Consider the following 14,187-nt stretch of genomic DNA (forward strand, 5'->3'; position numbering starts at 1 on the left):
TGTGCTTCTAAATGCATCTAAGACAATAGACAATAGACAATAGACAATAGGTGCAGGAGGAGGCCATTCGCCCTTCAAGCCAGCACCGCCATTCAATGTGATCATGGCTGATCATTCTCAATCAGTACCCCGTTCCTGCCTTCTCCCCATACCCCCTGACTCCGCTATCCTTAAGAGCTCTATCTAGCTCTCTCTTGAATGCATTCAGAGAATTGGCCTCCACTGCCTTTTGAGGCAGAGAATTCCACAGATTCACAATTCTCTGACTGAAAAAGTTTTTCCTCATCTCAGTTCTAAATGGCCTACCCCTTATTCTTAAACTGTGGCCCCTTGTTCTGGACTCCCCCAACATTGGGAACATGTTTCCTGCCTCTAACGTGTCCAACCCCTTAATAATCTTATACGTTTCGATAAGATCCCCTCTCATCCGTCTCAATTCCAGCGTATACAGTCCCGCCATTCCGGGAATTAACCTAGTAAACCTACGCTGCACGCCCTCAATAGCAAGAACCAATCAAACCTGGGGACAGCATGCGCAGCGCCCGCAATAAGCAACGATACCCGGCGACAAGCCAGCTGTCGCCGAGAGATTTCACTCCGGATGATTTCTCAGTGACGCGCTGAGATCCGCTACGATTCTTGGAAGACTCCTCACGATCATGCCCGCCACACCCCGGCGAACTGTCGGCGTCAGGCTAGTCACCGGCAGTCGCCTTAAAGTGACTTAGGCAGAATGAAGGGCAAGGAAGATTGAATATGGGAGACCGTGACAGGAAAACGAAAAATGAGTGAGTACAGACCATGGAAACAGAGAGAGATACTGGAAGAGTTGGGATTAACTGTCACTGGGCAGTAACAATGAGATGGACACAAAATGCTGGAGTGGCTCAGCGGGACGGGCAGCATCTCTAAGTAGAAGGAATGGGTGACGTTTTGGGTCGAGACCCTTCAGACTGAGTCTGAGGGGAGGGAGTCCAGAGATGTGGAAGGGAAAGGTGTGAAAACAACAGATCAAAGCAGACGATGGTCAGGGAAATGTAGAATGATTTATTGTTGATAAGGAAATGTAGGCTGATTGATTGTTAGCTGAGGAGAAGGTAACATGCAGGCTATCGAACAATTAACCAGTCTACATTTCCTTATCATCGTCTGCTGTGATCTGTCATTCTCAAATCTTGCCCACCCATATCTCTCAACTCCCCCCCCCCCACCCCCCGACTCTCAGCCTGAAGAAGGGGCTCGACCCGATACGTCACCCATTCCTTCTCTCCAGAGATGCTGCCTGTCCCGCTGAGTTACTCCAGCATTTTGTGTCTCTCTTCGGTTTAGATAATAGACAATAGACAATAGGTGCAGGAGGAGGCCATTCAGCCCTTCGAGCCAGCACCGCCATTCAATGTGATCATGGCTGATCATTCTCAATCAGTACCCCGTTCCTGCCTTCTCCCCATACCCCCTGACTCCGCTATCCTTAAGAGCTCTATCTAGCTCTCTCTTGAATGCATTCAGAGAATTGGCCTCCAATTTGGTTTAACCAGCATCTGCTGTTCTTTCCTACACTTTGTCAGGGTGAGGCTCCATTGTCAGAGTGAGGCCCAGTGCCCATTGGAGGAACAGCACCTCATATTCCGCTCGGGCAGCTCACACCCCAGCGGTATGAACATTGGCTTCCCCAACTTCAAGCAACCCGCTTTCCCTCACTCTCCATCCCCTCCCCTTTCCCAGTTCTCCCACCAGCATCTGCAGTTCCTTCCTGCACAAAGAGATGGGATTGAGACATGGACAATGGTTTTACAAATTGGCTGCATGAAACTCAGAATACAAACTCAATCTGCACAGCACAGCACAGCAATGACTGCACATTGACACCGTGCCACCTAATATGAATCAGTGCATGGCTCAGCTCACCAGAAAAATATTCAGTCCTGAGGGAGATGCAATTAACGACACACAATGGAGCTGAATTAACAGCAATTAACATTGCTCTCTTTAGGATAATATCAATATTGACTAATTAAAATTTGATTTCTTTCTCTGATGAGACCCCTTTTAGTTTAATTTGGTTTAGAGACACAGCGTGGAAACTGATCCTTCTGCTTTCCGAGTCCACGCCGATCAGCAATCACCCGTTCACACTAGTTCTACGTTATCCCACTTTCTCATCCACTCAACTTTGGTCACTGGAGATAGACACAAAATGCTGGAGTTACTCAGTGGGTCTAGAACTGAGTCCGAAGTAGGGTCTCGAACCGAAATGTCGTCTATTTGGGCGGCACGGTAGCGCAGCGGTAGAGTTGCTGCTTTACAGCGAATGCAGCGCCGGAGACTCAGGTTCGATCCTGACTACGGGTGCTGCACTGTAAGGAGTTTGTACGTTCTCCCCGTGACCTGCGAGGGTTTTCTCCGAGATCTTCGGTTTCCTCCCACACTCCAAAGACGTACAGGTATGTAGGTTAATTGGCTGGGTAAATGTAAAAATTGTCCCTAGTGGGTGTAGGATAGTGTTAATGTACGGGGATCGCTGGGCGGCACGGACTTGGAGGGCCGAAAAGGCCTGTTTCCGGCTGTATATATATGATATGATATGATATGATATTCCTTCTCTCCGGAGATGCTGTCTGTCCCGCTGAGTTACTCCGTCATTTTGTGTCGACCTTAGGTGTAAACCAGCGTCAGTCCGCAGTTCCTTCCCACACAGTGAGATTCTAACCCGGCACCATTCTCCCCCAGCGCCTCGCACGTTGAATAAGGGGACCATTTCCACTGTCGGAGGGGGCCAGGTGCCGACTTACTTTTGTGAAGTTCATGACTTTCAGGATCCATATTGTCAGAGCGAGATTCACCAGCAGCAGAGCCATCAACAGGAGGACGGAGAGATAAAGGCAACGTTTCCGCCAACCGTAAATGCCGACCTTGTAGACATATTGGCTTTCCGAGTTGTGGATGTCGTTTCGTTGAGTCAAGTACTGTTCCTGGATCATCTGTGAAAACAAAATAAGGAATCAGATTTAGATTTAGATTTAGAGATACAGCGCGGAAACAGGCCCTTCGGCCCACCGGGTCTGCACTGCCCAGTGATCCCTGCACACTAACACTATCCTACACACACCAGGGACAATTTTTACACTTGCCCAGCCAATTAACCTACAAACCTGCACGTCTTTGGAGTGTGGGAGGAAACCGAAGATCTCGGAGAAAACCCAGGCAGGTCACGAGGAAAAGGTACAAACTCCGTACAGACGGCGCCCGTAGTCAGGATCGAACCTGAGTCTCCGGCGCTGCATTTGCTGTAAGGCAGCAACTCTACCGCTGCGCCACCGTGCCGCATTCAATGCAGAATTCTGAATCAATTCAGAATCAGAACCTGGATCGATTTATTGGCCGCATGTGATCACATACAAGGGATTTGACTTGCTGCTTTGCTCTCACATGGTTAGAAACACCATTGGATTGAATAAATTTTATTGGCCAAGTATGTACTTGAGGAGACCTTATCGAAACGTATAAGATTATTAAGGGGTTGGACACGTTAGAGGCAGGAAACATGTTCCCAATGTTGGGGGAGTCCAGAACAAGGGGTCACAGTTTAAGAATAAGGGGTAGGCCATTTAGAACGGAGATGAGGAAAAACTTTTTCAGTCAGAGAGTTGTGAATCTGTGGAATTCACTGCCTCAGAAAGCAGTGGAGGCCAAGTCTCTGAATGCATTCAAGAGAGAGCTAGATAGAGCTCTTAAGGATAGCGGAGTCAGGGGGTATGGGGAGAAGGCAGGAACGGGGTACTGATTGAGAATGATCAGCCATGATCACATTGAATGGTGGTGCTGGCTCGAAGGGCCGAATGGCCTACTCCTGCACCTATTGTCTATTTGTCTATTGTCTATCACCCATTCCTTCTCTCCAGAGATGCTGCCTGACCCGCTGAGTTACTCCGGCATTTTGTATCTACCCATTACTTACTCGGTTGCCTTTAGCTGACACTGGGCATAATCAGCACAATTCATCAAATTTAATCAATTTCACACCAAACCGACAAGGCTTTTTAAAGTGTCACCATTACTCCCGATCAGAATGGAGGGTGATTTTTTTTAATTTTTCCTGTCAAAGATTGCAATTTGGCAAGACTCTGGGACGACCAGATTTGAAAGGAAGTGTCAACTCACGCTCATATCTTGTATGCGTTGGGAAATTACGCTGCAGTTTTAGCCAAGGCCCTACAGATTGATGCTGCCATGTCAAGTCAAGTCAAGTTTATATGTCACAAGATGTGCAGTGAAATGAACGTGGCAACGCCTGCGGATTGTGCTAAACTACAAAACAGAATGATGAAATGATTAAATGGAACTTTGTTTCTTGAAGTCAAAGATTCTCTCATCGAACCCCGTCAGATTTGACCATTTCCATTACTACTGTCTGTAGGAGATGCAAGGAACTGCAGAATGCTGGTTTACAACAAAAAAAACTGCAAAGTGCTGGAGTCACTCAGTGGGTCATACGGTAATGAAACAAGCCCCTTGGCCCCTTGGCGCAGCGGTAGAGTTGCTGCCTTACAGCGAATGCAGCGCCGGAGACTCAGGTTCGATCCTGACTACGGGCGCCGTCTGTACGGAGTTTGTACGTTCTCCCCGTGACCTGCGTGGGTTTTCTCCGAGATCTTCGGTTTCCTCCCACACTCCAAAGACGTACAGGTATGTAGGTTAATTGACTGAGTAAATGTAAATTGTCCCTAGTGGGTGTAGGATAGTGTTAATGTGCGGGGATCGCTGGGCGGCGCGGACTCGGTGGGCCTAAGGGCCTGTTTCTGCGCTGTATCTCTAAATGCCGACCCAGATGTCCATCTAAACCAGTCTCACCTGCCTGCATTTGGCTCATATCCCTCTGAGCCATCTACAGTATTCCTCTCATGATCTTATGCACAATATACATGATTCAATGAAATGATTGCAAATTGGCATACAGTATTGCTATCAGTTACAATCTCTATTTATTCACAAAATGCTGGAGTAACTCAGCAGGTCAGGCAGCATCTCAGGATCCTGAGGCCTGACCTGCTGAGTTACTCCAGCATTTTGTGAATAAATACCTTCGATTTGTACCAGCATCTGCAGTTATTTTCCTATAGTTACAATCTGTAACTCAGTGAAACAGCACTTTAGGATTTTACATGTTCAGCAATGTCCAGGATGTGGGGCTAATGCACAGATATCCATCAGCAACAATGTCTGAAACAGTTGCATTGTTGCAAAACTAGCAGAGTGCTTTAATTATGTCCTTTATTAACCATCTGATTATCTTGGTATTGAAGTCAATAACAATCACAAGCTTTGTGCAATCATGCATAGAGCCTGGAAGAAATTGAAAAAAGGAGACGAGGAGGCATTTCTATAGTTCAGTTTGGAGCGTGGGAGGAAACCGAAGATCTCGGAGAAAACCCACGCAGATCACGGGGAGAACGTACAGACTCCGTACAGACGGCGCCCGTAATCGGGATGGAACCCGGGTCTCCGGCGCTGCATTCGCTGTAAGGCGGCAACTCTACTGCTGCGCCACCGTGCCGCCCAAAAAAAAGGTGGTGGATCAGTGTGAATTCAGTGGATGTTTTTAAGGCAGAGACGGATAGATTCTTGATTAGTATGGGTGTCAGTGGTTATGGGGAGAAGCCCGTGGAGCCCACAATGGTCCATTGTTGGCTTTGGATGTGGTGATAAAGAAGGGTTACCAACAGTGAAACAGCACTCTGTAAAACGTCACCTATCCATGTTTTCCAGAGATGCTGCCTGACCCGCTGAGTTACTCCAGCACTCTGTGAAACGTCACCTATCCATGTTCTCCAGAGATGCTGCCTGACCCGCTGAGTTACTCCAGCACTCTGTGAAACGTCACCTATTCATGTTCTCCAGAGATGCAGCCTGACCCGCTGAGTTACTCCAGCAGAAGTGTGAAAACGCACACCTCCAGATTCATGGACAGTTTCTTCCCAGCTGTTATCAGGCAACTGAACCATCCTACCACAACCAGTGAGCAGTGCTGAACTACTATCTACCTCATTTGTGAACCCTGGGACTTTGCTGGCTTCACCTCGCACTAAACGTTATTCCCTTATCATGAATCTATACCCTGTAAACGGCTCGATTGTAATCATATTTTGCCTTTCCGCTGACTGGTCAGCACGCACCAAAAGCTTTTCACTGTACCTCAGTACATGTGACAATAAACTAAACTAAACTAAAGCCGGAGTAACTCAACGGGACAGGCAGCACCTCTAGAGGGAAGGAATGGGTGACGTTTCGGGGCGAGACCCTTCTTCAGTCTCAAGTCTGAGGAAGGGTCTCGACCCGAAACGTCGCCCATTCCTTCTCTCCAGAGATGCTGCCTGTCCCGCTGAGTTACTCCAGATTTTTCTGTCTATCTTCGGTTTAAACCAGCATCTGTAGTTCCTTCCTAAACTAAACTACACATCTCTCCCCTCCCCCCCCCCCCCCCCCACCCCCTCATTTCTCCTACATGAACAGAAGCAAACGGAGCTGGTAGATACCGAGAGCTAGATATGCCCAAACGCCTTCTCAGCGGCAATCACTGCCACACAACAGATGACAATCCACTTCCCATTAACATATAAAATATTCTCTTCTCTTATCCCTTTCTTTGCGGGGAATGTAAAATCCAGAACGAAACAAAATTGGATTTAGAGGAGGCGCTGGTGGTAAAATAAATGGAAATTTATTCCTGTACAATGTAGGAATTTCAGATTCATATCCTTGCCCAACCAACTCAAAATGGCCCAGGAGGAGTAAGTGAGACTTTTCCAATGCAATAATGAGTGTATTATTTTTAAAAACTAGCAGTCGGGATCCTGATGGCATCCCTTAAATATATAGTTAAATAGACATTTCCACTTTTTTTAATGTGTATAAAATAACTGCAGATGCTGGTTTAAATCGAAGGTAGACACAAAATGCTGGAGTAACTCAGCGGGTCAGGCAGCATCTCTGGAGAGAAGGAACGGGTGACGTTTCGGGTCGAGACCCTTCTTCAGACTGAGTTACTCCAGCATTTTATGTCCACTTTTTAAAAAGTTTAGTTTAGAAATACAGTGCGGAAACAGGCCCTCCGGCCTACATTAACACTGCCCTACACAAGCACTAGGGACAATTTTACATTTATTTTAATTTTACACCAAGCCAATTAACCTACAAACATGGACGTCTTTGGAGTGCGGGAGGAAACCGAAGATCTCGGAGAAAACCCACGCAGGTCACGGGGAGAACGTACAAACTCCGTACAGACGGCGCCCGTAGTCGGGATCGAACCCGGGTCTCTGGCGCTGTAAGTCCCACACTTACAGAACATAAAATAGTACTGCACAGGAACAGGCCCTTCGGCCCGTAATATTAAACTAATCTCCTCTGCCGGCACATGATCCATTCCCTGCATATCCATGTAACTATTCAAAAGCTTCTAAAACACCACTATCGTATCTGCCTTCACCACTGCCACAGTGTGTCCCAGGCACCCACCACCCTCTGTGTAAACTAACTTGACCCACACATCTCCTTTAAACCTCACCCCTTTGACCTTCAATCTACGCCCTGTACTCCTTGACATTTCTATCCTGGGCTAAAAGGTTCTGATTGTCTACCCTAGAATGGCGCAGAGGGTAGAGTTGCTGCCTTACAGCGCCAGAGACCCGGGTTCCATCCCGACTACGGGTGCTGTCTGTACGGAGTTTGTACGTTCTACCCGTGACCTGCGTGGGTTTTCCCCGGGTGCTCCGGTTTCCTCCCGCACTCCAAAGGCGTACAGGTTTGTAGGCTAATTGGGCTTGGTATAAATGCAAATCGTCCCTAATGTGTGGGGATTATAGTGTTAATGTGCGGAGCTCGCCGGTCGGCGCGGACTCGGTGGGCAGAAGGGCCCTTTTCCGCGCTGTATCTCTTGAAAGAAAACTATGCCTGTCATAAGTTTATTTGCTTCTGTCGGGGAAAAAAAAGACCGACGCTTTAAACAGCAGTTTAGATTCTGCAAGAGTAGTGTGTGTGCGAGGTTTGTGCAGGCTCTTCAATCCCCCATAGGCTGGAGGCAGTGGGGGAGTTGTTGTTATTATCATCAAAAATGTCAGATATTCATGACTGTGCCCATTTCAATCTGTTCTCCTTCCCACCTCTGCAGTCCCGATGCAAATACCGCCCAGATGACTTGCTTGAAAGCATTGTTTAATTTTCCCTGAAAGTTGCCTGTTTTCGAAAAGCAAACAGACAAAACATTGTTCCCAATTATTTCTTCCGTTTTCTCCAAACCACATCTTCCGCTGCCAAGTACTGAACCCTTCAGCAGAGCATACGGAGAACTTTATCCCAGATAGCAAACAGGTTCCCTGGTCTTCGAAAACATCGCAACATTTGTGTCACAGTCTTGTAGCGTGGAAACAGGCCCCCAGCCCCAACTTGCCCAACATGCCCCATCGACACTAGTCCCACCTGCCCGCGTTTGGCCCGTATCCCTCTAAACCCGTCCTGTCCATGTACCTGTCCAATTGTTTCTTAAACGTTGCAACAGTCCTTGCCTCAACTACCTCCTCCAGCAGCTCGATCCACACACCCACCACCCTTTTGTGTGAAAATGTTATTCAAGTGAGAGCTCTTAAGGATAGCGGAGTCAGGGGGTATGGGGAGAAGGCAGGAACGGGGTACTGATTGAGAATGATCAGCCATGATCACATTGAATGGCGGTGCTGGCCCGAGGGGCCGAATGGCCTACTCCTGCAACTATTGTCTATTGTCTCAGGTATTCCTATTGAATCTTTTCCCCCCTCACCTTAAACCTATGTCCTCTGGTTCTTGATTCCCCAACTCTAGGCAAGAGACTCTGTGCGTCTATCCGATCTATTCCTCTCATGATTTTGGACACCTCTATGAGATCACCTCCCATCCTCCTGTTCCCCAAGGAATAGAGACCCAGCCTGCTCAACCTCTCCCTGTTGCTCAGAACCTCCAGTCCTGGCAACATCCTTTAGAGTTTGACAACATATTTCCTATAACATGGTGCCCGGAACTGAACACAATACTCTAAATACGGCCTCATTCAACCTCAACCAAAGTCTGCTTACATTTATGTTCGGAAGGGGTTCCTACATATGGACCTGGTTGAGTATAGGACCAAAGAGGTCCTTCTGCAGTTGTACAGGGCCCTAGTGAGACCGCACCTGGAGTACTGTGTGCAGTTTTGGTCTCCAGATTTGAGGAAGGATATTCTTGCTATTGAGGGCGTGCAGCGTAGGTTTACTAGGTTAATTCCCGGAATGGCGGGACTGTCATATGTTGAAAGACTGGAGCGACTAGGCTTGTATACGCTGGAATTGAGACGGATGAGAGGGGATCTTATCGAAACGTATAAGATTATTAAGGGGTTGGACACGTTAGAGGCAGGAAACATGTTCCCAATGTTGGGGGAGTCCAGAACAAGGGGCCACAGTTTAAGAATAAGGGGTAGGCCATTTAGAACTGAGATGAGGAAAAACTTTTTCAGTCAGAGAGTTGTGAATCTGTGGAATTCTCTGCCTCAGAAGGCAGTGGAGGCCAATTCTCTGAATGCATTCAAGAGAGAGCTAGATAGAGCTCTTAAGGATAGCGGAGTCAGGGGGTATGGGGAGAAGGCAGGAACGGGGTACTGATTGAGAATGATCAGCCATGATCACATTGAATGGCGGTGTTGGCTCGAAGGGCCGAATGGCCTCCTCCTGCACCTATTGTCTATTGTCCTTGATTCCCCTAGTGTGGGAAAAAGACCGGGTGCAGGAAGGAACTGCAGATGCTGGTTTACACCGAAGATGGACACAAAATGCTGGAGTAACTCAGCGGGACAGGCAGCATCTCTGGAGAGAAGGAATGGGTGACGTTTCAGGTCGAGACCCTTCCTCAGACTGAGCGCCGTGAGAGAGATAAGGAAGTTTTAAGAGATCAAAAGAGATGCAGATCAAGGAAAAAGTAGGGTAGGTCATCGTTAGCTCGGAGAAGGTGACAACAAAGCAAACAGAGATACAATGAAATCAGAGGGACAGTCGGACTGGTGGGAGAACTGGGAAGGGGGAGGAATGGAGAGTGAGGGAACGCAAGGGTTACTTGAAGTTAGAGAAGCCAATGTTCATACCGCTGGGGTGTGAGCTACCCAAGCGAAATATGAGGTGCTGTTCCTCCAATGTGCGCTGGGCCTCTCCCTGACAATGGAGGAGGCCCAGGACAGAAAGTGTAGGAAAGAACTGCAGACGCTGGTTTAAATCGAAGGGAGACACAAAATGCTGGAGTAACTTAGCCGGGACAGGCAGCATCTCTGGAGAGAAGGAATGGGTGACGTTTCGGGTCGAGACCCTTCCTCTTTCTTCAGTCTGAAGAAGGGTCTCGACCCGAAACGTCACCCCCAGGACAGAAAGGTCAGATTGGGAATGGGAGGGGGAGCTAAACCTCTACACTATTGATTGCACAGATCCCAATGTTCCCAATGTTGGGGGAGTCCGGAACCAGGGGCCACAGTCGAAGAACTAAGGGGGAGGCTATTTAAAACTGTGGTGAGAAAAATTGTTTTCACCCAGAGTTGTGCATCTGTGGTATTCTCTGCCACAGAGGGCAGTGGAGGCCGATGCACTGGATGAATTAAAAAGAGAGTTAGATAGAGTTCTAGGGACTAGCGGAATCAAGGGGTATGGAGAGAAGGCAGGAATGGGGTACTGATTGTGGATGATCAGCCATGATCACAATGAATGGCGGTGCAGGCTCGAAGGGCCAAATGGCCTCCTCCTGCTCCTGTGTTTCTATGTTTCTATGTTTCTATCTGCCAAATCCCTCTAGCACCTTGCACCGACTGATATCACAGACACATCGCAGGATGATGATCACATTTATAATGTGTTCAATTTGCAGGCCTCAGCTGCCCGCGAGCTCTTGTGGAAATCAAATGAGTTGCTTTTTAATAAAGGATTCCCCAGCCCTGCAAAGCCGTGAACAGATGGATTATCAAGCCGACCAATGCTTGGTCAAAACGGCCAGCTGACGAGCTTTTATTATTCAAGAGATGGACCAAATGGAGTGAACTTTATACAAATAAGCTGCACTCGATCAGGGCTGAGGTGTTCCTGACCTTTCTCAAGGGGAATCAGCGGGCGAATGCATAGAAGATAGACACAGAGTGCTGGAGTAACTCAGCGGGTCAGGCAGCATCTCTGGGGAACATGGATAGGTGACGTTTCAAAAGACAATAGACAATAGGTGCAGGAGGAGGCCATTCAGCCCTTCGAGCCAGCACCGCCATTCAATGTGATCATGGCTGATCATTCTCAATCAGTACCCCGTTCCTGCCTTCTCCCCATAACCCCTGACTCCGCTATCTTTAAGAGCTCTATCTAGCTCTCTCTTGAATGTTTCACAGAGTGCTGGAGTAACTCAGCGGGTCAGGCAGCATCTCTGGGGAACATGGATAGGTGACGTTTCACAGAGTGCTGGAGTAACTCAGCGGGTCGGGCAGCATCTCTGGAGATAAGGAATAGGGGTCGAGACCCTTCTTCAGGCTGAGAGTCAGGGGAGAGGGAGTCTAGTGATGTGGACGGGTAAGGTGTGAAAACGAGACATCAAAAGAGATGTAAGCTGGGGAGAAAACCTCTGTTCAGTCCGCCTAAACCTACCTGATCTCCCGGTCGCCAAACACTTCAACTCCCCCTCCCGTTCCCACACTGACCTTTCTGTCCTGGGCCTCCTCCATTGTCAGAGTGAGGCCCAGCGCAAATTGGAGGCACATATTTCGCTCGGGCAGCTTACACCCCAGCGGTATGAACATTGACTTCTCCAACTTCAAGTAACCCTTGCTTTCCCTCACTCTCCGACCTTCCCCTAGTTCTCCGACTAGTTTCTCTGTCCTCCTGATTCATTTTACTGTTTGTACGTATTCCGTACAATGCATTCCGAAGGCCATTCGGCCCATCGAGCCAGCACCGCCACCATGCTTCCCCGCTTCCAACACGCTTCCCCGCTTCCAACACGCCTCCCCGCTTCCAACACGCCTCCCCGCTTCCAACACGCCTCCCCGCTTCCAACACGCCTTCCCGCTTCCAGCACGCCTCCCCGCTTCCAACACGCCTCCCCGCTTCCAACACGCCTCCCCACTTCCAACACGCTTCCCCGCTTCCAACACGCCTCCCCGCTTCCAACACGCCTCCCCGCTTCCAACACGCCTCCCCGCTTCCAACACGCCTCCCCGCTTCCAACACGCCTCCCCGCTCTGAAGCTGTTCTGTTTGTTTTTCTCTGCATTTACTCATTGTTCTGCTTCCTGTGTTCCTTTGTTTTAGTTTTAGCTTTTTTAGTTTAGAGATACAGCGCGGAAGCACGTACTTCCCTACCGGCGATCCCCGCACACTAACACTATCCTCCACACACACACACTCGGGACGATTTGTACATTTACACCAAAGAAAATTAACCTACAAACCCATACGTCTTTAGAGTGTGGGAGGAAACCGAAGATCTCGGAGAAAACCCACGCAGGTCACGGGGAGAACGTGCAAACTCCGTACAGACGGCGCCCGTAGTCGGGATGGAACCCGGGTCTCCGGCGCTGCAAGCGCTGTAAGACAGCAACTCTGCCGCTGCGCCACCGTGACGCCCTCTGCTCAGATTAATTTATTCTCTGCGTTCTGAAATATTTTCCTCCCTCTGCTCTCGACTTCTGCTCCACTGAAACTCCCGACCCTCTGGGCTCCTTGACTTCTGCTCCACTGAAACTCCCGACCCTCTGGGCTCCTTGACTTCTGCTCCACTGAAACTCCCGACCCTCTGGGCTCCTTGACTTCTGCTCCACTGAAACTCCCGACCCTCTGGGCTCCTGGGTTGAGGTTGACGTTTCTTATTGTCACGTGTACTGAGATACAGCCGAAACCTTTGTCTTGCATGCGGTCCCAATCAGATCAGGAAAGGTCATAAGTGATAGGAGCAGAATTAGGCCATTCGGCCCATCAAGTCCAGTCCGTCATTCAATCATGGCTGATCTATCTCTCCCTCTCAACCCCCTTCTTCTTCCTTCATATTTATAGATACAGATGCTTCTCGACCTACGATGGGGTTATGTTCTGATAAACCCATCGTAAATCAAAAACATCGTAAGTCACAAATGCATTTATTACACCTAACCTACCAAACATCATAGCCACCTAAGCTAAGGTTTCTACTGAATGTTTAGTTTAGTTTAGGTTCGAGATACAGCGCGGAAACAGGCCCTTTCAGCCCACCGGGTCCACGCCGACCAGCGATCCCCGCACACTAACACTATCCTACACCCACTAGGGACTATTTTTACATTTACCAAGCCAATTAATCTACAAACCTGCACGTCTTTGGAGTGTGGGAGGAAACCGAAGATCTCAGAGAAAACCCACGCAGGTCACGGGGAGAACGTACAAACTCCGTGCAGACAGCGCCCGTAGTCGGAATGGAACCCGGGTCTCCGGCGCTGTGAGGCAGCAACTCTACCGTGCCGAATGTGTGCCGCTTTTGCACCATTGTAAAGTCGAAATATCCTAAGTCGAAGTATCGTAAGTCAAGGGGCATCTGTAATACTATAATAAATACAATCTAGCCAAACCCGAGTACAACAGGGAGGGCTAAGGGGAAGATACAGGGCGCAGAATATAGTTCTCAGCATCAGTTTCAGAGACAAAGTCCTATGTCCGCAATGGGGTAGAGGTGAATCGGACAGCACCCGAGCTCTGTTCTCTCCCCCATTCCAAACAATGCTATCAATTTTCTATTCGTTTTTTTGTTTTAGTTTTGGAAATCAACAAACCATTCGCCAACATTTCCGTCACCTACAACGGGACCCCACCACCGGCCACATCTTCCCATCCCCTCCCCTCTCTGCGTTCCGCAGAGACCGTTCCCTCCGTAACTCCCTGGTCCACTCGTCCCTTCCTACCCAAACCACCCCAGCCCCGGGCACTTTCCCCTGCAACCGCACGAGATGCAACACCTGTCCCTTTACCTCCCCCCTCAACTCCATCCAAGGACCCAAACAGTCTTTCCAGGTGAGACAGAGGTTCACCTGCACCTCCTCCAACCTCATCTATTACATCCGCTGCTCGAGATGTCAACTTCTTTACATCGGCAAAACCAAACGCAGGCTTGGCGATCGCTTCGCTCAACACCTGCGCTC

General features: G+C 48.9%; 1 protein-coding gene across 6 annotated transcripts in view; it reads right to left on the minus strand.

Moving 5' to 3' along the window:
* Positions 1-14,187, minus strand: part of sgcd (sarcoglycan, delta (dystrophin-associated glycoprotein)) — a 231,276-nt gene that overhangs the window by 95,266 nt on the left and 121,823 nt on the right. For all 6 annotated transcript variants that reach the window (XM_078411036.1, XM_078411033.1, XM_078411034.1 and 3 more), the window contains one exon: positions 2,793-2,981. In XM_078411036.1, coding sequence (XP_078267162.1) covers positions 2,793-2,981 — 189 coding nt within the window. The remainder of the gene's footprint in view (positions 1-2,792; positions 2,982-14,187) is intronic.

Source organism: Rhinoraja longicauda, chromosome 14, assembly GCF_053455715.1.
Source record: "Rhinoraja longicauda isolate Sanriku21f chromosome 14, sRhiLon1.1, whole genome shotgun sequence".
Taxonomy (NCBI): Eukaryota; Metazoa; Chordata; class Chondrichthyes; order Rajiformes; family Arhynchobatidae; genus Rhinoraja; species Rhinoraja longicauda.